At 42.3% G+C, this 23,808-nt stretch overlaps 1 protein-coding gene across 1 annotated transcript in view; it reads right to left on the bottom strand.

Moving 5' to 3' along the window:
* Nucleotides 1-23,808, bottom strand: part of LOC124262458 (peroxisome biogenesis factor 1-like) — a 58,131-nt gene that overhangs the window by 24,938 nt on the left and 9,385 nt on the right. The window contains 15 exon segments of the mRNA XM_046696965.1: nucleotides 786-889; nucleotides 2,709-2,772; nucleotides 2,774-2,792; nucleotides 3,753-3,812; nucleotides 4,700-4,764; nucleotides 4,889-5,023; nucleotides 7,131-7,318; nucleotides 9,329-9,500; nucleotides 11,520-11,674; nucleotides 13,149-13,319; nucleotides 14,164-14,396; nucleotides 15,968-16,184; nucleotides 17,984-18,107; nucleotides 18,561-19,702; nucleotides 22,255-22,369. Of these exon segments, the coding sequence (XP_046552921.1) occupies nucleotides 786-889; nucleotides 2,709-2,772; nucleotides 2,774-2,792; nucleotides 3,753-3,812; nucleotides 4,700-4,764; nucleotides 4,889-5,023; nucleotides 7,131-7,318; nucleotides 9,329-9,500; nucleotides 11,520-11,674; nucleotides 13,149-13,319; nucleotides 14,164-14,396; nucleotides 15,968-16,184; nucleotides 17,984-18,107; nucleotides 18,561-19,702; nucleotides 22,255-22,369 (2,964 nt within the window).

The raw sequence follows: 23,808 nt of genomic DNA, 5'->3' as shown, positions 1-23,808 counted from the left end.
ACAATATGAGTTGTTGTAGTGTATACAGTCAATGGGTTAGTGGTGTTGCAATCAAATGAGACAGGACTGATTTTCCTCTTATATGAAGTGAGGGATGAATGCACAGTGTTGTGAACTCCCCAAAATTTCGGCCAGACAACTGGTCTGGCAACTCTCAAAAGTTACCAGACCGGCTGGAAAGTTACCAGTCCAGAATTTTCTGGATTAAGATAAAATATAGAGGAGGTAAATAGGAGGAGGGAACTGTTTAATGTCAGGTTATTGTTACAATAACACACGTTTTGAAATGTTTTTCAGTCAAGGCTTTAGTCATTATATATACTAAATTACACTGACTTAACAGCCACACCATCGGGCGTGCAACTTTTTAAAACTGACCGTCCGGTCGAAAAACAGACCGTCCCGGACGGTCGGGCAGGCGGGAGTTTGCAACGCTGGTATGCAGTGTATGAAATAAGCCAAAAACCCAGCCAGACATCAGGACTGGTGACTTAAAAATGTTACCAGGCCAAAATGGATTTAACCAGACCAGACACCAAGAAAGATATGGTGAATTTACTCAATTTACCTAATTTTTTTTACCAGACCATCGGACTGGCTAGCTGTAAATCTAGACCGTCCATCAGAAATCTAGCCCGGCCTTATTTCATACACTGATGTATGACATGTAAATATGTGGGTATGAAGTAATGGGCCCCAGAAACAAAATGAGTCCATCCTCACAGGTCAGTCAATAGTTAGATTTCTTGTCCAAGACAACAGACACCCCTCAATGACCCACATACCTCATTGGGCAGTCCACAGTTGAGACACTTGTCCAGTCTGCCTGGTCGAAGCAGGGCAGGGTCCAGGAGGTCAGGCCGACTTGTGGCGGCCAGCACATACACACCTGGACAACAAAGGACACTGGCATGGTTAAATGGTATGGTTAACTGGCATGGTTAACTGGCATGGTTAACTGGTATGGTTAAATGGTATGGTTAAATGGTATGGTTAAATAGCATGGTTAAATGGCATGGTTAAATGGCATGGTTAAATGGCATGGTTAAATGGCATGGTTAAATGGCATGGTTAAATGGCATGGTTAAATGGGATGGTTAAATGGCATGGTTAAATGGCATGGTTAAATGGCATGGTTAAATGGCATGGTTAAATGGGATGGTTAAATGGCATGGTTAAATGGCATGGTGAAAATGGCATGGTGAAGTCACAACAGCGCACCAACAACAACACAGCTAAGATTTAGTGAGGTTTAAGTTCACATTCAATATTATTGTAATCAGATAGTGATGTGAATACCCGACACTTTTTGTGGATAACAACTTTTTTGTTGGGGGCGATGGGGTAGCCTAGTGGTTAAAGCATTTGCTCGCCACACCAAAGACCCAGGTTTGATTCCCCCCATTTCTGGTGTCCCCGCCGTGATATTGCTGGAATATTGCTAAATGCGGCGTAAAACCATACTCACTCACTTTGTTGTTATCAATGAAAGGTGTCATGTATTCATGTTCGTCCAACTTATAAATGCCTTTTAAATATTCATGTGTATGCAAGCATTTGTGTGACTGCATGTACCAGCTGTTTAGCATGGATACCCTACACACAATGGGCAATACCCCATACACAAGTTCACATTGACAAAATACTAGAGCTAAAAAATATATGTGTATCTCTATACCTTATATGACTATGAAAGAAATAGTATAATTTAGTTCAAAATTATTCACATCAATGATATTTTAAAGAAAATAGACGCTGTTCATTCTACAGACAGATAGAGGGAAATATTTTACCACATTCATACAATGATGCTGCAACTTTGAATTTACTTTTATCATTAACAATCACATGCAGGCTTGTATACCAAGTGGATGTTAAGACTGAGATTTGTAATCTTCCTTCAAAGTGTTATATTTTAAACATGCTAAACTGGAAACTAAACAGCCATTGCTTCAACTGTTGGGGCAAAGGCTATGAACCTACAGCCCTTTAAAGAGGGAACTTTTACTGTCTATGGACACTGATGGTGAAATATTACATAAGCTCACGTCACGGTGGCGTGGTGGGCGAACTGGCTAAAGCTTGAGGTGACGGGATCGAGCCCACCTGTGACCAGGTGTAAAAACCTTGGCGTCAACTTTGTGTGCAGACTCTGTCAGTGTTGTCACAACCCCTAGTGTACAGTTCACATCCCTGTGCACTTAAAAGAACCCACGAATCCGTTGGTATATGACCAGATGGTGGCCACATGAATACGTGCAAACACCTAGTTGCGGGTACAGCAAACGTGCAGTAAACTTGGACAAAGTACTGTGATTATGTGTCCCAGTCCACCCAGCTGTGAATGGGTACCTCGTTAGGATGGGAATGCCAAACTAACTCGGTGCGCCTTGTGGCTGCAAGAGTTGTATGCTCCCCAGTGAGTTGAGACTGATAATACGATGCGAGGATGGGAAAGCCAAACTAACTTGGTCCACCTAGTGGTTGCAAGAGTTGTATGCTCCCCAGTGAGTTGAGATTGATAATACGATGTGCCGTTGAGACTGACATCCAGTGATCGAGGGAAAAACAAAGCGCCTCTGAGCAGCTGAGCTGGATATCGGAGCTATACAAACGTTAGCATAATAATAATAATAATAACTTTCAGTCAGGAAAACTACAGGCAGTACATTTCTACCCTGAAACTTTTAAAACAGTGGCAGCTGTACCTTCCAAGCCTTCAACTCCGTCCAGTTGTGTCAGCAGCTGGTTGACGACACGGTCCGTCACCCCGGGTACTGTCATGTCCTCGCCTGAAACAGGACACCATTTATTTGCGTCCACACAAAGTCATGATAATCAGATATTACAATGATATGAAACCTTCAGCATGTCTACCTGAGATCGCTTCCAAGTATCAGTTCATGTTAGCTTTGTGATTTTTTTCTGCAAATCTAAATAAATGGGTGAGTTCCTTATGATGTCACGTTTCTGAAACAATTCCGCTTCTTTTCCATCTCATTTTACAATATATCTATCTCTTCAAGTCCCATGAAGGTCCCGGTTAGAGTGAACCTTCAGTAACCCATGGCGACAAACAGGATCGGGCAGGCAGGCTCGCTGGCTTGGTTGACACATGTCATCTGTTCCCAATTCACTCACTCCTCACTCTGCAGAAAAATGCAGATTGATGCTCATGCTGTTGATCACTGGATTGTCTGGTCCAGACTCTACTGAATGAGTTTGAGATTCTTGACAAGTATATGGAAGTTGGTATTAAGTAAAGTCGATTATTTACAGACCGCCATTTTCCTTGGCCTTTAGTCAGGGCTTTTCCTTGGCCTTTAGTCAGGGCTTTTCCTTGGACCTTCGTCAGGGCTTTTCCTTGGACCTTCGTCGGGTGAATGTATTCACCAAATAAAGGGCCAAGGAAAAGTCCTGAAACGTTGTGTATACAATAAATAAGAAGTTGACATCCATAATATTTTGTCCTATACTTCAATGAGTTTGGATTGGACACCACTTCTTTCTGTGTATAGTTGTGTATGAAGTATTACATTCATTATGCAATTAAAACACTCAAATACTGTGACCATTATTAAGGAAAGTGCCGAGAAAAGCCAAGCCATGCCATCAGAGTGCACTGACACCCAATCTATCACAGCAAGTGTTGTAACAACACATGGTCACCACAAGGGTCCTTTTCTTCCCTGTATTCCCCTTTCCCTCCCAGGGGGTATATTATGAATACAAAACAACAAAGGGAATCTTACCTTGGTGCAATGGAGTCAAATTCATCAAAAAATAAAATACAAGGCTTGGCACTCTGAGCTCTGAAACAACAAATACACAATGACAATTAACGTGTTCACCTCAGAATACATTTCAGATCCTGAAACCAAGGCCTCATTTATGGTGGGATTACGAGTATAAATTTCACCAATTTTAGAGTTGTCAAACTGTTGTCGAGAAATAGGATCGGTCTCTATTCTCACCAACTTTTCCATCAAACTTTCGGTGTTGTCAAACTCGAGTTTGACGTGTGAAGTGTTGTCAAACTCATGTTGTTCAGAGACAACCAATCGCATTCAATGAAATTGTCACGTGGCCGCACCGATAGAAACATGTCACTCAAATGACACAAAAGTTTGACAATATGTGTTTGATGTGTAAAAACGTGAGTTTGACAACTTTTAATTTCAGCAACACATGTTGTCAAACTTTAGTTTGCCGTGTGAAGGCCGCTTTAAAGTCAAACATGGGAGCATTCTGTATTCATAGCTTTTGGCCGTGGGAGCAGTGCCAGGTTACGGTTGTCACAGGGGTACACAAAGTCCTTAGTCTAGAACACATTCAAGACACTGCACACACATATAACAATACACCAGAACAGGAATGAATGGCTAGGGGGGGGGATGATGGTTTTTATGGAGAAGCATGAACAATGTGAATGACGTCTCTCCCCCCCCCTAAAATTTATGTACAAAATAAGTGACCCCCCTGCATGTCATGCACAAAACCAATGACCCCCCCTCCCCATGATTTCTAAGCATATTTTTATGCACAAAATTGCTGACCCCCTAGTACGTGTGTACAAATTTGAGATGACCCCCTAGCTCCCCAGAACAAAATGGTGACACCCCACCCCCTACCCCCCAAAAAATCTTCATCAGCCCCCTAGCCATAAATTATGAATGGTCCCTTAGGACTTGGTTCCTACCTTGTGAAGAGATCCCGCACTGCCTGTTCACTGGCACCAATATATTTGCTGAGTAACTCCGGCCCCTGCAAAAACACCAAACTAGTGTATAGACTCGCCATGAGAGAGATAGTGAGTGAGTGAGTGAGTAAGGTTTCAAGCCACATTAAAGTAAACCTGTATCTCTGTCTCTCTGTGCGTTCATCTCACCTTGATGCTGATGAAGTTGAGGCCACACTCCTTCGCAACAACCCCCGCCAACAGCGTCTTCCCCGTCCCCGGAGCCCCATACAGCAACAGCCCCGACCGCAGACGCAGTGGACAATTCAGGAAGAGCTGAGGGTACTGCAGCATAATGATTTCAGCTCTTAACAAGCTAGTGTATGTCAATTTAAACATGGATATGTTTCAAACACCCTCCAACTCTCCTTCACACCTCATCTGAGGAACTGATGCTGTCCCGGTGTAGTATCGGCAGTATCGGCAAAGGCCTTGTCACGTGACCAAGCCATCCCCACTCTTCAACCCAACAGCGGTTTATTTAACTAGGGTTGACTATTGAGGAGGAAACAACTATTGCGATAGCGACAGTCTATTGCGACCAACTATTGCAATAGTGTTTTTCTCCATGAATTGTCTCATTTGAAGCCATTTCCCAAATGAATGTATAGATTATATGAAACAAGTTGAAGCAGTTTCAGTCTCTTTTAATAGCTGACAAGAAACCTGAAACCCAGATGAAGTAAACAGTTTACACAAAAACACAATGAAGCTGCAAGTCTGCATCCAAAGATCCTGTATTTTGCGTTGGGCACTTATCTCGATAGTCACACATACTATCGATGCATCAATTGTTTTTTTCTTTGAGTGGCATTTTAGAAGTTGGGAAGTACAATATAGAACAAACTTTATGGATAAAAACCATTTTTCATTCGTGAGTTCGACATTTCGATACAGATTCTTGTACCGTTGTCAAGCAGGAATGGAACATGAAGAAGGGGGGTATATATACTGAATGTAACAATGTAACAAAGAAAATTGTACATCTATTATTTGTACATCTTTGGCTTCCACGCCTGTCCTTTGTCTACTCTTTGGCTTCCACGCCTGTCCTTTCTCCACTCTCTGGCTTCCACGCCTGTCCTTTGTCCACTCTCTGGCTTCATCAGCTTACTGTCTAGCCAATTATGTTAATTATGTTGTTTTCTTTGTTACATTGTTACATTCAGTATATATACCTCCCCTTCTTCATGTTCCATTAATGACTGACTGACTGAGTTTGGTTTTACGCCGCTTTTAGCAATATTCCAGCTACATCACGGCAGGGGAATACCAGAAATGGGCTTCACACATTGTACCAAGTTCCATTAATGCTTGACAACGGTACAAGAATCTGTATCGAAACGTCGCACTCACCAATAAAAGAAGTTATTATCCATAAAGTTTGTTCTATATTACAATTGTTTTTTGTTTCTACAATTGATTAATTGCTATCTGAAACTCAACAATTGCAATTCCTCGATAGTTGGATGCATCATGATAATGATAGTCATGCACACGACCTTTTTGTTGTTCATGAACAACATTGTACGCATTAATAATGATGAGTATGAGTTGCTACACATGTTCATGCAATATTCTAGACAATATTGAGGATCAGTTTTTAGGGTAACGTACAAGATTAGAATGAAACTGTAGTGTGCCATGACCAGACATGATTAGGTACTGATGATATTCATCTGATTGATTACTGATTACTGTATCATCAACCACATCACATCGTCCTTGGGATTAATATCTATACTGGACAGAAATTGTTAGGGATATATGTAAATTTTGAAATTATGAAAAATGATCTATTTATTCATTGACACACTGATAAAATATCAATCATAAAAATACCTAACTTATTTTGTCCAGTATATTATCTAAATACCTGGCAAAATTGGGAAAATTATTGTGATATTGTCCAAAACTGCCCAACTGGATTGTTTTCATTGTTCATACTTTTTGTGAAGTTGAAGAAACTGCCAAAAAATTAGATCAATGTTTCACTTTTCACTTTCATCTCTTGTAGATTTGGGGCTAAATATTGAGTGAGTGAGTGAGTTTAGTTTTACGCTGCTTTTAGCAATATTCCAGCAATATAATGGCGGGTGACACCAGAAATGGGCTTTACACATTGCACCCATTTGGGGAATTGAGTGAGGGAGTGAGTGAGTTTAGTTCTATGCCTTTTTAAGAAATATTCCAGCAAATATCACAGACTGGGACACCAGAAATGGGCTTCACACATTGTGACCATGTGGGGTGTGGGGAATTGAACCTGGGTCATCAGCGTGATGAGCAATCACCTTAATCACTAAGCTAACCCATCACCCCGGGGTCTAAACACTGGTTGAGCAGATCTAAACATATCCCTGTACATATATCTAAATATATCCCAGCTCACCTTGGACGGCCACTGCAGCGTCTCCATCAGCATCTTCTTCACCTCCGTCAGTCCACCGACGTCCTCCCAGCCGAGTTCCCCAGCCACATGGAGCTGGACATTCCTGATGGATGCTGGACGGAACCCTTCCAGTGCGAGGTCAAACTCCACCTGCGTCAGACACATCTCCTCATTTTTGTTGACCGAGGCTGAAACAGAGAAGACACAGATTACACTTTTATTTATCCCCTAAACTAAAAACACAATCTCAGTTAATCCAGGTTGGTATCATTTTCTTGTCTTCATATAGTTGTTCTGTAAACATTTAGATAATACCACCATTTATTACCCTCAGGATTTATTTGTTGAAATTCTGATTGGTTAATACCCAAAGCATACGAAACCATGTAGGCGAATTGGCCAGGATGTACGAACCGTACACCCAGTCAAATCTGTCATGTGACACACTACAGGGGTTGTACAAATGACCTTGACCTCAGATGGAATGTGGCTGCCAAACTGCTGATCGCTTCGAAATATTAGAGTTGGCGTATACAATTATGAGTATAAACAGAGTCCTAAAATTGTTGCCATAATTTCTTACTTGTTTGTGCCAATAGAAATATTGAAATATAAATTGTTTCTGTTCCACTTGTCATTTAACAAAACCTTAAATTCGATCATTTTTATCATAAACTGAGCCATCCCGAGTGATCTCCCTTTATGAGTGTTCAGGAAAAATAATGGCGAAACGTTCTGCCGAAGACTGAATGCTGGTATTTATAGATAATAGATATGCTAAATAAAGAGTAACAATAAGGGTAATGAATTCGTCACACATTCTTTTGACATCATACGGTGTTTGGCTGCGCCTCAGGACATACGGAATTGACAAGAGTCTTCCAATCATGTACACCTTTTATAAACACCGTGTAACTAATAGTATTTGGAAAAATACAGTAAAAATTAAAAAAGCACTGTGAGTGAGTGGTTGAGTGAGTGGTTGAATGTGTGGTTGAGTGAGTGGTTGAATGTGTGGTTGAATGAGTGGTTGAGTGAGTGTTCGAGTGAGTAGTTGAATGAGTGGTTGAGTGAGTGGTTGAGTGAGTGGTTAAGTTAGTGGTTGAGTGAGTGTTTGAGTGAGTGGTTGAATGAGTGGTTGAGTGAGTGGTTGAGTGAGTGGTTGAGTGAGTGGTTGAGTGAGTGGTTGAATGAGTGGTTGAGTGAGTGGTTGAGTGAGTGGTTGAATGAGTGGTTGAATGAGTGGTTGAGTGAGTGTTCGAGTTAGTGGTTGAATGAGTGGTTGAGTTAGTGGTTGAGTGAGTGTTCGAGTTAGTGGTTGAATGAGTGGTTGAGTGAGTGGTTGAGTGAGTGTTCGAGTGAGTGGTTGAATGAGTGTTCGAGTGAGTGGTTGAATGAGTGGTTGAGTGAGTGTTCGAGTGAGTGTTCGAGTGAGTGGTTGAGTGAGTGGTTGAGTGAGTGTTCGAGTTAGTGGTTGAATGAGTGGTTGAGTGAGTGGTTGAGTGAGTGTTCGAGTGAGTGGTTGAGTGAGTGTTCGAGTGAGTGGTTGAATGAGTGGTTGAGTGAGTGTTCGAGTGAGTGTTCGAGTGAGTGGTTGAGTGAGTGGTTGAGTGAGTGTTCGAGTTAGTGGTTGAATGAGTGGTTGAGTGAGTGGTTGAATGAGTGGTTGAGTGAGTGTTTGAGTGAGTGGTTGAATGAGTGGTTGAGTGAGTGGTTGAGTGAGTGTTCGAGTGAGTGGTTGAGTGAGTGGTTGAGTTAGTGGTTGAATGAGTGGTTGAATGAATGGTTGAGTGAATATGGTTTTACGCCGCTTTTGGCAATATTCCAGCAATATGACGGTGGGGGACACCAGAAATGGGCTTCACACATTGTACCCATGTGGGAAATCGAACCCAGGCCTTCGGCGTGAAGAGCGAACGCTTTAACCACAAGGCTACCCAACTGCCTCTGAGTGAGTGAGTGAGTGGTTGCTTGAGAGAGTGAGTGAGTGAGTGAGTGAGTGAGTGAGTGAGTGAGTGAGTGAGTGAGTGAGTGAGTGAGTGAGTGAGTGAGTACGATGCAGATCAGCCAATAATTAAAAGAATCCAGCAATTCAAACACATGATCAGCAGTAAAGGCAAGCAACTCTGCACAGTGAAGTCATACCACTGGGCCCCAATGATGGACACTTGTTCAATGAGTGATTACACGTAACTTACCATCTCCAAGGAATTTGGCATGAATGGCCTTGTTCACAGCATGTTCAAGGTCACGAGCTACAAAACCCTCTGTCTTGTTGACGATGTCGTCCATGTTAATGGCGTTGAATGTTGCTGCCGAAACGCAAGTCTTGTTTCGAATGATGGAAGACAAGATATCTCTTCTCCCAACCTGCAGCAAAAACAAGTCACATCCAATCTAGTGATCATTGTGTCCGTCACAATTAGTCCACATATTTTTAAAATGAGATCTTACAGCCCACCAAAAACTAAGGGGAAACAATCCGGCCAAGCCACAATATCATGATACACAAGTCACAATACGATACATATTGTGGTACACACATTCATGTTAAAATGTGTAGCATTTTTTGGAAACTAAATACTTTAGACTGTCTGACTGAGTTTGGTTTTACGCCGCTTTTAGCAATATTCCAGCAACATCACGGCGGGGGACACCAGAAATGGGCTTCACACGTACCCATGTGGGGATTAGAACCCGGGTCTTCGGCGTGACGAGCCAACGCTTTAACCACTAGGCTACCCCACCGCCCCAAATACTTTAGAACAAGTAACATAGTTAGCTGTAGACACATGTTTGAAGTGACAATTTGTTGTTGTAAATTCAGAAAGGAAATGCTGATTACAATATATTTTGTGATATTTTGCAATTATGGATACACCACCACGTAATGCCCCCAACAAATTTAACTATTATGCAATTTCTTCTAGGCTCAGACGCCATATAGCTGGAATATTGCTGAGTGCGGTGTAAAACTAAAACTAAACTCTAGGCTCAGAGCTTTCAATCATCCTCAGTAAGATGTCTGGCCTTAATGAGAGGGTTGAGGGGTAGCCTAGTGGTTGAAGATGGAATTTGCTTGTTGCACATGATTTAAAGCTACTTGTTCAATATTAATTTGAAATGAATTTATTTCTGAATAGGCCAGAGGCCAAATTACAGGTTACAATTCAGATTGCAATTATACACATGCAACAGGCACACCTCCAATGGTACTGGGAAATGCAAACTAAATAAACAGTATTGTCTGGTGACAGTAGGCTAGCAACACACAAGGATATAAGGGTATGTGGTTAGACTGACTGACTGACTGAGTTTGGTTTTACGCCGCTTTTAGCAATATTCCAGCAATATCACGGCGGGGAACACCAGAAATGGGCTTAACACATTGTGCCCATGTGGGGAATCGAACCCGGGTCTTCGGCGTGACGAGCCAACCACTAGGCTACCCCACCGCCCCCTATGTGGTTAGAAACTTGGTTAGTTTGAAAATACTGTTTTACACTTACGTTTACCAACTATAGCCCTACAGACTTATATGTAATCGGATGTTGCAAATGCAATAATATTATAGGCACGTTTCTCACAAAATTGTTGCCTGGTGACAGTATATTGAAAACAGGAAATATCTAGTTTGTCTTAGCAAACATTTCATAATTAGAGAGTTTAGTTTGACGCCGCACTCAGCAATATTCCAGCTATATGGCGGCAGTCTGTAAATAAGTCTGGACCAGACAATCCAGGGATCAACAGCATGAGCATCGATCTGCGTAATTGGGAACCGATGACATGTGTCAACCAAGTCAGCGAGCCTGACCACCCGCTCCCGTTAGTTGCCTCTTACGACAAGCATGGGTTACTGAAGATCAATATTCTAACCCAGATCTTCACGGGTCTTATGTGCCATGAAATCTATGACGTTTTTGCTTGTGTATTTAGCTCTGCAATCACAATAGTTCACCTGTATCATGACGTCTCTAAATATATGTATCTGGACCAGGGGCGGATACAGCTTTTTGAGAATGGGGGCTGCACACTCTTGAGAAAGTGGGGATGCACACTTCATTTTCGCGAGAGTTCCAATGGTCATTTAATAAACTTTCAGGACAAACTTTCTGGATCCACCTATGTGGACCAGACAATCCAGTGACTGACATCATCAGCATCTATCTTCAGCGACATGCATCAGTCAAGCCTGAGAGCCTGACCACCCAATCCTGTTAGTTATTCCTTACGACAAGCATGGGTTTTTGAAAACCAATTCAAAGCAGGCTTTTCACGCATATTTTCACAAAGGCACACACTGAAATTATCTGTTTGGTGCCATATATTTCCTTTATTGATCTTTCAAACATCGTGTTCCTACAAGAGAATTCCACAGACTCCTACCTTGTCAGGCGGACTGATGGTGACCGTTTCCTGGATGAAGTGAGCACCTCTGGACGACATCAGGCTTGGATGTAACGAGGCAGTTGATTGGCTGGAGGCCATTACTGCTATGTGGCTGCTGTTGTTGATTTCAAACTTCACCAAACTCTGAATCACTGGAACAGTTTGTAATATCATCCTTGTGTCAGTTTATGGCATCATCAGTTCCGATCTGTGGTCACCAGCCACCACAGGAACAGCTGAGTACAATTCTGTGGGGCGTGGTGGGCGAGCTGGCTAAGGTGCCAGCCTAGTGATCCAGCGAGCATGAGGTGCCGGGATCAAGCCCACCTGTGACCGGGTGTAAAAACCTTGGAGTCAACTTTGTGTGCAGACTCTTTCAGTGTTGTCACAACCCCTAGTGTACAGTACACAACCCTGTGCACTTAAAAGAACCGTTGGTATTTGACCAGATGGTGGCCACATGAATATGTGCAAACACCCAGTTGCGGGTACAGCAATGTGAAGTAAACTTGGACAAAGTACTGTGTCCCAGTCACCCAGCTGTGAATGGGTACCTCGTAAGGATGGGAAAGCCGCAATAACTCGGTGTGCCTTGTGGCAGCAAGAGTTGTATGATCCCCAGGGAGCTGAGATTGATAATAAGATGTGCCGTTCAGATTGACATCCAATGATCGAGGGGAAAATACCAGCGCCTTGAGCATGCACTAGTGCGTGGATATGTGCTCTATATAAATATCCTATAATAATAATAAAAAGTGATCATAATTCTGGTTAGACTGGATATTAAAAATCATATTACAGGGCTATGTTCCACAAGCATTCTTAGAGCTAAGATGATCGTAAGGCTATGCTAAAGTCTGAGAGTTACAGTCACCCTAACAAACAGCAATCGTATAGCTACAATCATCGTAAGGCTATTCTTAAGAATGGAAGTTACATTGGCCATAGCACAAAGCACTCTTAGAGCTACGATGATCATAAGGCTATACCAAGTATGGGAGTTACAGCTACCCTTTCACAAAGTCCTCTTTGAGCTACGATGATCATAAGGCTATACTAAGTATTACAGCTACCCTTTCACAAAGCACTCTTAGAGCTACGATGATCATAAGGCTATACTAAGTATTACAGCTACCCTTTCACAAAGCACTCTTAGAGCTACGATGATCATAAGGCTATACTAAGTATTACAGCTACCCTTTCACAAAGCACTCTTAGAGCTACGATGATCATAAGGCTATACTAAGTATTACAGCTACCCTTTCACAAAGCACTCTTAGAGCTACGATGATCATAAGGCTATACTAAGTATTACAGCTACCCTTTCACAAAGCACTCTTAGAGCTACGATGATCATAAGGCTGACTAAGTATGGGAGTTACAGCTACCCTTTCACAAAGCAATCTTAGAACTATGATGATTGTAAGGCTATGTTAAAGTAGGTGACTTATGGTCAGACTAGTGCTGACGTCCCTGTGTGGAACGAGGCCCTTTATCTGGGATTCTCAACTAAATAGATAATTTTCGATAAATTGAGAAACAATCTATACTTTATGTGTTCTAATCTTCCTTGTTTCTGGTGTATCTTAGCACCATTACTATGGGTAACAGATTGTAAAGACTCACTCTCAGCCACTTTAGAAGCATACAGGGCTTCCCCCGACATCTCAGCCTCCGGACCAGAAGCAGCCCCTGCGATGACGTCCAGGTCGTCGAGGAAGATGACTGCTGGCTGCCGCCATGCCGCCTCATCAAACAGGTTCTCCAGCACCTTTTGCATATTCTCGACCCTCTTACCTGATGACAAGAGTGGTCAAGTCGGACTTAATCAAGTCACAGAAAACTACAAATTCCTACTAAATTTGATATTTCAAAGAGTTATTCTGTCTCACATGTTAAGGCCCACCCAGCCAACTCCACCTAAGATTCCCAGCCAATTTTTAAGGGAATAACTGGATTGGGAACAGCACAGTCCTCATCCATCATGTGCTCCCACCTTGTGGAAGGGTCAATTATAAATGAATTTTGTCTTGTTGATGTCACACAAGGATATCTAGGATATGACCAAAAACTTGTTTCCACCTAGTACTGAAATGAGGTAGTAGAAAGGCAATATGTGCAACAGAATCATGTAAAACATATGATATATGGATTCTTACAGATTTAGAGGCCATAAATAAATTAAAAAAATATGCACCAGAGCAAGACAATACAATGATTGTAATTTCAAGCAAAGGTCCAGGGCCCCGTTCCTCAAAGCTATCGTAGCGCAAAGTTGATCGTAGCTCCCATACTTTAACATAGACTTACGACTGTTGTAGCGCTACGATTGCTTTGAGGAACGGGGCCCAGACCATCAAGTAACGAGGACAATTGGTCAGCCAAGTCACTGAGTCTGACCCCATGGTCACATACGACCAGCACAGGTTTCTGGGGATGAATTCTGACCCAGAATCCCAGACTGAACACAAACATCCACACAGACGTTGATCCGTCAAGATCCAGGACAAAACTGGTCCTCAGCAACCCATGCTGTTCTTTAGAGCAGACCACCGCCATATTGCAGAGCTCAGTGTTCAACAACAAACAACCACACAAACACTACTACACTCTGCCCCACGGTCTTCAGACCCGGACTTACCTCTGAGAGGCTTACAGTCAATGACCACTGTATGCGCCATCACAGGTAGTTCGGCCAACAGCCTACAGAGGGCCTTCCCGAAGGAGGTCTTCCCCGATCCCTTCGGTCCCGTTATCAGGAGGATGCCGTTATGTAGCCCCGGGCTGCTGACAAACATGGTCTTGGACAGTTTCCTGGCACCAAGACAAGCCTCCAGGTGGTACAAGGCCTGCCCAGCCAGTTTGTCTATCCCACTGAAAATACAAAGACAGGACTCACAAGGCAGAGAAATTCACTGATGGCAGCTTCCTTATCATAAAGAACACAATGTTTCTGAGTATTTGCTTATACCTTCATCGTGTTAACGGACATTGAGTGATTGATTTAAAATCCCTCTGCAGTGAGTGAGTGAGTTTAGTTTTATGCCGCACTCAGCAATATTCAAGCTATATGGCGGCGGTCTGTAAATAATTGAGTCTGGACCAGACAATCCAGTGATCAACAGCATGAGCATTGACATGCACAATGGGGAACCGATGACATGTGTCAATTAAGTAAGCGAGCCTGACCACCCGATCCTGTTAGTCGCCTCTTACGACAAGCATGGGTTACAGAAGGCTCATTCTAACCAGGACCTTCACAGGTCGAAATCACTCTGGACTTGTTCTGAGCTGTCAGAAATCTAGAACTGTGTACCTTCTGTAATGACATATGGATACTATGAAGCCTGGATCAGAATTGGTTTGTTTTTTGCTCAATGCCCCACTCAGGAATATCCCAGATATATGACTGCGGTCTGTAAATAATCAAGTCTGGACCAGACAATACTGTGATCAACATCATGAGCATTGACGTAACCAGTTACAATACGACGACATGTGTCAACCAAGTCGCCATTAATCGCCTCCTATGACAAGCTGACGAATAAGGTTTCCAATTTGAGAGGAACTGGATATATTCAAGATCAGTAAATGGACATACCAACCGCCATCTAACATACATTTGAACACGTTTCTATACATATACCATTTTTTATATTGCAACTGTCATGTTCTTTGAGATTAGATTTGTTTCTTTTCACTGCATGTACAATACACATCTTCTGTCAGACATACCCTAACAAAGTTTGCCGTGAACTCCATCTGCTGTGCCACGTATATCAACTGTCCTCATTTATGTCAACACAAATATTTTTGCATCAACCAGGATTCACAATGTAAACTATTTGAACTAGTGTTCCCTCTATCATTCAGAAAGGGCAGGGTAACTTAATGGAAAAGGGCAGTCTATGATGTAAAAGGGCATGTTGGTGAGGATTATTGAAAAAATAACAAAACATATATGACATCAAATGCTCTTGTAATGTTAATTTCTAAACTTAATTTATTACTCTTCTCTCATTTTGATTTAAGATTAATGTTTGAAAAAAGTATTTTAAGACATTGATCTCTTATCACAGTCATGTCCTTAGATGAACTTCTATCAGCCATCAGCATGGCAAACAAGGCATTTTAAAAACCACTACACTGACACATATTGATCCTTTAAACAACTCAATTGCTAAAAACCATTCACAATTCATATGTGAAAATACCACTCAAAATTCACCAAATAAACCCCTGGACGACCCTGGACACCCCTGGATGCCCCCCTAGACACCCCTGGACACCCCTGGACGCCCCTGGGCACCCCTAGACACGCCTGGACTCCCCTGGACACCCCTGGATGCCCCTGGGCACCCCTGGACGCCCCTGGGCACCCCTAGACACCCCTGGATGCCCCGGGAGACTATGTACTGTTGCTGCATGAGATATAAAGTACCCACCCAAGGTGTCTGAGTTGTATCACGGGGACCATCGGGTCAAAGTCAGACACAAATCGGAAGGGCAAGAAGGGGCTGATGACGGTGTCATCTTTAGGGACATCCTTTTGCACCCCGATCACCATGTCATCAATGTTGTCGGATTGAAGGAACATGTACTGCTGCTGTTGTCCATCGTTGTCCACAGGGGTGAAGGTCAACTGGGCCTCAAGGTGAAGTCCTGCACAATGGACATTGACCTGTTATTGTTCAATAAAGGTGATGTAGACTGTAGATGCCTCTCAATAATTCTAGCAACTCAAAACTGTCTACAATCCTAAAATTGGAAAGTGTGGTTTGTAATTAACAGCAATCATGACGATAATACAGACTTCCAGAACATTTGAACATATCGGCATAGGTTCTGACCATTACAACCTGCAAGCCAAAATCATGAACTTTACATTTAGCATAATTAAACAATGAACATGAACAATTTCCCTGCATATATCATGAACTTGATCATTAGCATGCAAATTCATGAACATAACCCTCTACCTGCATAAATCATGAACTTGATCATTAGCATGCAAATTCATGAACATAATTCTCTACCTGCATAAACTATGAACTTGATCATTAGCATGCAAATTCATGAACATAACCCTCTACCTGCATAAATCATGAACTTGATCATTAGCATGCAAATTCATGAACATAACCCTCCACGTGCATAAATCATGAACTTGACCAGTCACCTGTGTAAATCATGAACATGATCCTCTACCGGCATAAATCATCAACCTGACCACCAGGGATTTACGGAACGTGAAATCCTGGGCCTAGATTTTCGAAGCTCTCTTAACGCTAAGATAGTTGTAAGTGCCATACATTAACATTAACTTACGACTATCTTAGCGCAAAGAGAGCTTTGAAAATCTAGGCCCTGCTTCCTATACTCATAAAAATTTACAACGGACAAAACGCAATTGATGAGTGACCCCACAGGGATGCAGAAATTTATTTCTTTTGTAAAAACTTCGATCAAGTAACAATAAGCTATCACTGAGTCTGCTACTAGCCAGGTTATGGTATCATTTGCAATTTAATTACTGTGACAATGTGATGATCACGATACACAATGCAATAACATAGTATTAATAATATAATATTTAAGTGTCTGGGACCCCCATCTTGTAGTCCGGGACCCCTGAAAATTAGAGTATGAGTCCCAGGTACCCTCAAATACAGGATTCTAGGTATCCCTGTGACCACCCACCTGCATAAATCATAAATCATGAACTTGACCACCCACCTGTATAAATCATCAACTTGACCACCCACCTGTATAAATCATCAACTTGACCACCCACCTGTATAAATCATCAAATTGACCACCCACCTGTATAAATCATCAACTTGACCACCAACCTGCATTAGCCATCAACTTGACCACCCACCTGTATAAATCATCAACTTGACCACCCACCTGTATAAATCATCAAATTGACCACCCACCTGTATAAATCATCAACTTGACCACCCACCTGTATAAATCATCAACTTGACCACCCACCTGCATAAATCATCAACTTGTTCACCCACCTGTATAAATCATTAACTTCTTCACCCACCTGTATAAATCATCAACTTGACCACCCACCTGTATAAATCATCAACTTGTTCACCCACCTGTATAAATCATCAACTTGACCACCCACCTGTATAAATCATCAACTTCTTCACCCACCTGTATAAATCATCAACCTGTTCACCCACCTGTATAAATCATCAACCTGATCACCCACCTGTATAAATCATCAACTTGACCACCCACCTGTATAAATCATCAACTTCTTCACCCACCTGTATAAATCATCAACTTGACCACCCACCTGTATAAATCATCAACTTCTTCACCCACCTGTATAAATCATCAACTTGACCACCCACCTGTATAAATCATCAAATTGTTCACCCACCTGTATAAATCATCAACTTGATCACCCACCTGCATAAATCATCAACTTGATCACCCACCTGCATAAATCATGAACTTGACCATGATACCCTGGAACACAACCAGCGGGTGCTCTTCATCTGTACAATGTCGCACCCACGTTTTGAACGCCAGCACGATCATATGTGGGCTGACACGACGAGGCTGAGAACAGGAACAGGACACATTGCATTAAGTGCACGCTGACATGATCATCTGTTGTGTTTAGGCTGTGAACTTTTTATTGCATGCATCAATATTCAAGCAAAACATCACTGCAGACTGGAAAGCACCAAACATTTGATATTCCAGGGTGGGGTTTTCGTAATCGGCTTGGGGAGGGTAGGTGTGGTTGGCTGAGATCGTTTTAGCTACAGCTGCCAATTCAAATCTTTCCATCAATTATGGGGGGTATTTTGTTTAAAAAGTAAGCTGTAGTTTTGCGGTTGACAATATTCTCTTTTTGCAAAAGTGTAATATAGATTTTTTTCAAGCACTTTGGGGATAATTTATCCCTGGTGCTCCAAGGGTGTCAAATGGTTGGTTTCCTCAATTCTGTAAATAATTAGGACAAATTTGAAGTCAAAGAAATATAGTTGCAAACAGAGAAAATCTTACCACAACAGACAAGGGATAAAGTTGCAGCTTCCTGACTGCGACCGGTTCAGACCGGACTGTCTGCAACCAGACTCGTCCAGTTACATCCAGTTTCATCTGCCGTCTCAAAAGATCAGGGACTATGACATGTCCACTGAGAAATGGCTGCTCCTTAAGCAGTCTCTCAACACAGTTGGTCCAGCGGCTATCACACAACGATCCTTGCCGCTCAATGGTCACTACACGGACTATTGCACACACATCCCCTTCCCCATCGGTGGCCGAATTCTCAGCAGCCCTCGCAACAGGAGGCTTGGTGCCTTTCTTATCTGCACCTCCAGCAGACATCGTCCGTTTCACGTCCGACTTCTTCTTTTCCTCCGTACCTGATTCCTTGGGAGAAGAAAGCTTCCTCAGTTGTGCATAGAAGACTCGGGGAAGATTGGCCTGCACAAAGTTTGTCTCTGTTTGTTTTAACACATCATCAACTTTAACAAACACCATCGACGGTTGGAACAGTTCTGGAGTGGCAGTACTTTGTTCTTTGACAAGGTTCTGGTGGCCAGGCAGGAACTCAGGATCAAGAGTTGATGGGGCATTCTTCATCTGGTGCTTCTTACGAGCCTTTGCTCGGGACAATGACTTTGGCATGTTCTGCAACACTGACGTACTCAAGAGCTCTTCGGGATTGCAAAGAAACTTCATTGCTTGTGTTCGAAACACGAAATTGTGTCGTTGTAACACAAATGTCTCTTTCTTCTCTATATCATATGATGTTTTCTCTGTCTCCTTGTCAGATGTGTAATAGTCGCTGATTGGTAACCACGAATACATATACTTCCAGAAATGTTCCATCATGGATGACTGACGTTTGATGAGACGTTTGGGTTCACGTCTCTCAGACTCATTGGCAAGAGACATCTTCCTCCCCAGCTCCCGCTGGTTAGTCTGGGCGTTGCTGGCATACGTTCCCGGGTACGGGTCACTCTTGCTTTTCCTCTGTCGGACAAACGATTCTGGCTTTTTACCATGCTCTTGACCAAACATGTTCCGTTCCTGGGATGACCTTCCATCATCCATGGCATGGTTTCTGACCTTCGGCGCCACAATGACTTCTGTGGCATTGTCCAGCAAAGCGCAAGAGGAGACAGGGTCCACGCTCACTAGAAACAGAATGTGATGATTTGTGGTCTTTTTTGCTTTTTTCTTGTTTCTTGTTTGAATTGGTTGGTTTGTTGTTCAACGCCGCACTCAGCAATATTCCAGCTATATGGCAGCAGTCTTTAAAAAATCGTGTCTGGACCAGACAACCACAATCATGAGCATTGATACATGTGTCAACCAAGTCAGCGAGCCTAACCCCCCAATCTCGTTAGATGCCTCTTACGACAAATATTGAAGATTAATTCTAACCTGGATCTTCTAGACTACTATTGCTTGAAGCTGCAGTAATCAATATACCTGACTGACTGACTGAATTTGGTTTTACGCCGCTTTTAGCAATATTCCAGCAACATCACGGCGGGGGACACCAGAAATGGGCTTCACAAATTGTACACATGTGGGGATTCGAACCCGGGTCTTCGGTGTGAAGAGCCAACGCTTTAACCACTGGGCTACCCCACCGCTTCTAATCAATATACCTACTTAAACACAGCAGATTGTATATAATCAATTGTTTGATTGGCATTCAATGCCAATGAGTAAACAGAGAAGTTGATGAGTAAACAAAGAATCTTTATGGATACCAACGTTTTGTTTGTGCATAGAGCGACATTTTGGTGTAGATTCTTACGCCATTGTCAAAGTATGGATGAGAGGTATGTATACATAGCGTGTTGTGAGAAGCATCATCATAACATCAACAACAACAGGATACTTAAAACAATAAGCACACAATTGGAGGAAGCCGGGTAAATTTTGACCATCATGTCCCATCAAGCATGAAAGCAATTTGACACACACTGTCAGGACATTTTCATAATATACAGTGAAACCTGTCTAAACCCACAGCCCATGGGATCGAAATATAATGCCATTTTAGACAGGGTGCCAGATTAGACAGTGACGATCATTTTCCAACATGGCTGCCATTTACACTCGTCAATATTTTTACGCGTCACTCACTTGAAAACAGTTAATGCAATCCCGCAGGGTTTATACAGCATAACCGTGGTAATCCTATGAGCGTTTGATTCACCGCGCAATCACTTATTCCTGATTATCTAGCATGCCAAGAGGATTAATTAGTGTATTGGATTATGGGTCCTTGATTGGACTGCTCATACCCATGCCAGTTTAGACAGTGTTAATTACAGTTAAAACTGCTTGTTGGGACAGGAAAGTCGTACCGGAATACGGAATAGACAGGTGCCGGATTAGACAATGTTTTAATGATCATGATATCGTTGTAAGATGGGACCAAAATTTTATGCCAGTTTTGACAGTGTGCCGGATTAGACAGGTGCCGGTGTTGGCAGGTTTCACTGTAGTTGCACACAAGCAACTCAAAACTACTTGGGTAAAGATAACATAACTTTTCACATTTTTTGTTCACTGTATTTCACTCTTATACCATCAATGGAGAAAAAAGAAATGTATATTTCAATCTAAATGTTTTGGAAATGTTGTGGTCAGTAACACTACTGACTTAGGCAATAAGAGGGAAAATGAAAATATAATTCAGTCAGTAAACTTACTGTCTAGTTGTTTTAGTCAGTACCGCTACTGACTAGGCAGTACCCTATTGTTAAGGCAGTAACACTACTGACGGAGTTTCCTTATTGATCCTAACATATCTAGCTTATCTTGAACTCTAGTCAGTATAGGGGCGGTGGGGTAGCCTTGTGGTTAAAGTGTTTGCTCGTCATACGGAAGTCCCAGATTCAATTTCCCACATGCGTACAATGTGTGAAGCCCATTTCTGGTGTCCTCCGCCGTGATATTGCTGGAATATTGCTAAAAGCAGCGTAAAACTACTCAGTCATTCATTCACTGGTCAGTAATACTGCAACTACATCATGGTGGCTCAGTCACTGGGCCAGACAAACCAATGGTTGACAGCATGAGCACCTACTGTGACACAGTAACATAGTTTTAGACATTTTTGGTAAAGACACAACCTCTTACAAATTCAGGAAATCTTGAAAATGTCCTACATAAGATCTGTCTCAAGTCACTGGGCCAGACAAACCAATGGTTGACAGCATGAGCACCTACTGTGACACAGTAACATGGTTTTAGACATTTTTGGTAAAGACACAACCTCTTACAAATTCAGGAAATCTTGAAAATGTCCTACATAAGATCTGTCTTGAGCAGTCATTTCACCCTCATTGTAACTGGCTCTGACAACAGCCCTGGGCTACTTTGCATCCATTCTGCCCTAGATGCTCCACAAAGATTTCGTGAGTGAAATGTTATCATACTGTATACTTTAGTTAGGCTATAAGTGAGTGAGTGAGTTAAGTTTTACATCATTTTTAACAATATTGCTGCAATATCACGGCGGGGGACCCAAGAAATGGGCTTCACCCATTGGAACCATGTGGGGAATAGAACCCGGGCCTTCAGCTTGATGAGCAAATGCTTTAACTGCTAGACAGCCCCACCACCCAAGATTGGCTATAATATGTGTGACTTGACTGACAACAAACATCAAACTACCAAGTGTTTGACTCCAAGTTTGGGTGCAGGTACAGTGTCAGGGACTTACCGACTTTCAGGAAAATGCAGACCGACTTGGACACCCAGAGAGGGAGAACCTGCCCCGGCCATACCACGCGTACCTGGTCCAGCATGTGTGTCTCCACAAACACTGTGTGCTGCTCCTGTAACACAACACTCATGATCAATGACACACCACACGTATCTGGTCCAGCATGTGTGTCTCCACAAACACTGTGTGCTGCTCCTGTAACACAACACTCATGATCAATGACACACCACACGTACCTGGTCCAGCAAGTGTGTCTCCACAAACACGGTGTGCTGCTCCTGTAACACAACACTGGAGTCAAACACTACAGTCACGACACCTCAGTCAAACAGAACAGTATGGTCAAATACCACCCTGGGTCAAACACTACCATTAGGGTCAAACATGACTCTAGAGATAAAAAACTATGCTTGGGTCAAACATAAAACCACTATCAACTACAACCCCAGTTTGAACACAACACAATGCAGTACTTGAGTCAAATACTACAAATAAATTCTATAAACAAAAAAACTTGGAATATATGAAACAAATTACATATAGGAATATAGGAGTGCTAGAATCAAACTTGTCAGTAAACTATTGCCATTTTAACTTGCAGCATTCACAATGCTTCCATATTTCAATAGTTTCAATATATGGTTAGGCCAGACCAATTCTATTTCTTGTTTTACGGATTTTTGTCCTCAGAAAACCTAAAGGCAGGAGGGAAAAAAAATAAAAATAAAATCACCAGTCAAAGCAATATTCCTTCTAAATACTCAAAGTATTTTGCTTTTGGCAATTTATGAAGCGTATATGGGGCCAAAAACAATCTAAAAAATTTTTGTCTTGTAAGTATGTAATTTTTCAAGTAAAATTGATATTTTATACTTATCCTGACTGATGACCTTTTGCTTATCTCCCTTTCCCTTGCGAATGGTAGTGGAACATTCCCTTCCCACAGAGGTTACTCCCGTCATATCTTCCTACGTAACCTCTGTTCTAATACGGCCCTTTCATGGTGTGAGCGTTCAAGACTGGTGATTGGAGGCAATCAGATTTAGTTGTGCAATCAGCGACGTTGTTTCAAAAGTGATCATTCGCAAGGCCTCGGTAATTTCCGTATGCTTCGAGAAAACTAAACTTCTTCCCCTGCGCGATGCGCAAACGTTTCTTCTAGACAGAACTCAGTCATGTTATGGCGGATCAGTGGCGTCTCCATCGCCCTCGTTGACAACGGACAAGCTAGCCATTAAACGTCTTGTGTGTAACATCAACACAAGTCCCCGGCAGATGGGGGATATTTGTGGCCCCACATTTGCTTGTGTTAGTCAAGTTGTATCTAAGTCGATGTAACACGTGTTCTGATTGGATAGAAAGAAGGGAGATAATTCGTGTTGCGATCTTTTGCCGCTAGGGGATTTTACGAGAACCGGGAAATATGGCCGTATTAGAACAGAGGTTCGTAGGAAGATATGACAAGTAACCTCTGTGGGAAGAGAATGGGGGGACCACTTCTTGTCTTACTTCCATCTCACACAAGTTGAATTATCTGGATTCATGTGTCTT

Source organism: Haliotis rubra, unplaced genomic scaffold (assembly GCF_003918875.1).
Source record: "Haliotis rubra isolate DU_JTF1 unplaced genomic scaffold, ASM391887v1 Scf84, whole genome shotgun sequence".
In the NCBI taxonomy this organism is placed as follows: Eukaryota; Metazoa; Mollusca; class Gastropoda; order Lepetellida; family Haliotidae; genus Haliotis; species Haliotis rubra.
This window is presented reverse-complemented; position numbering and strand designations above follow the sequence as displayed.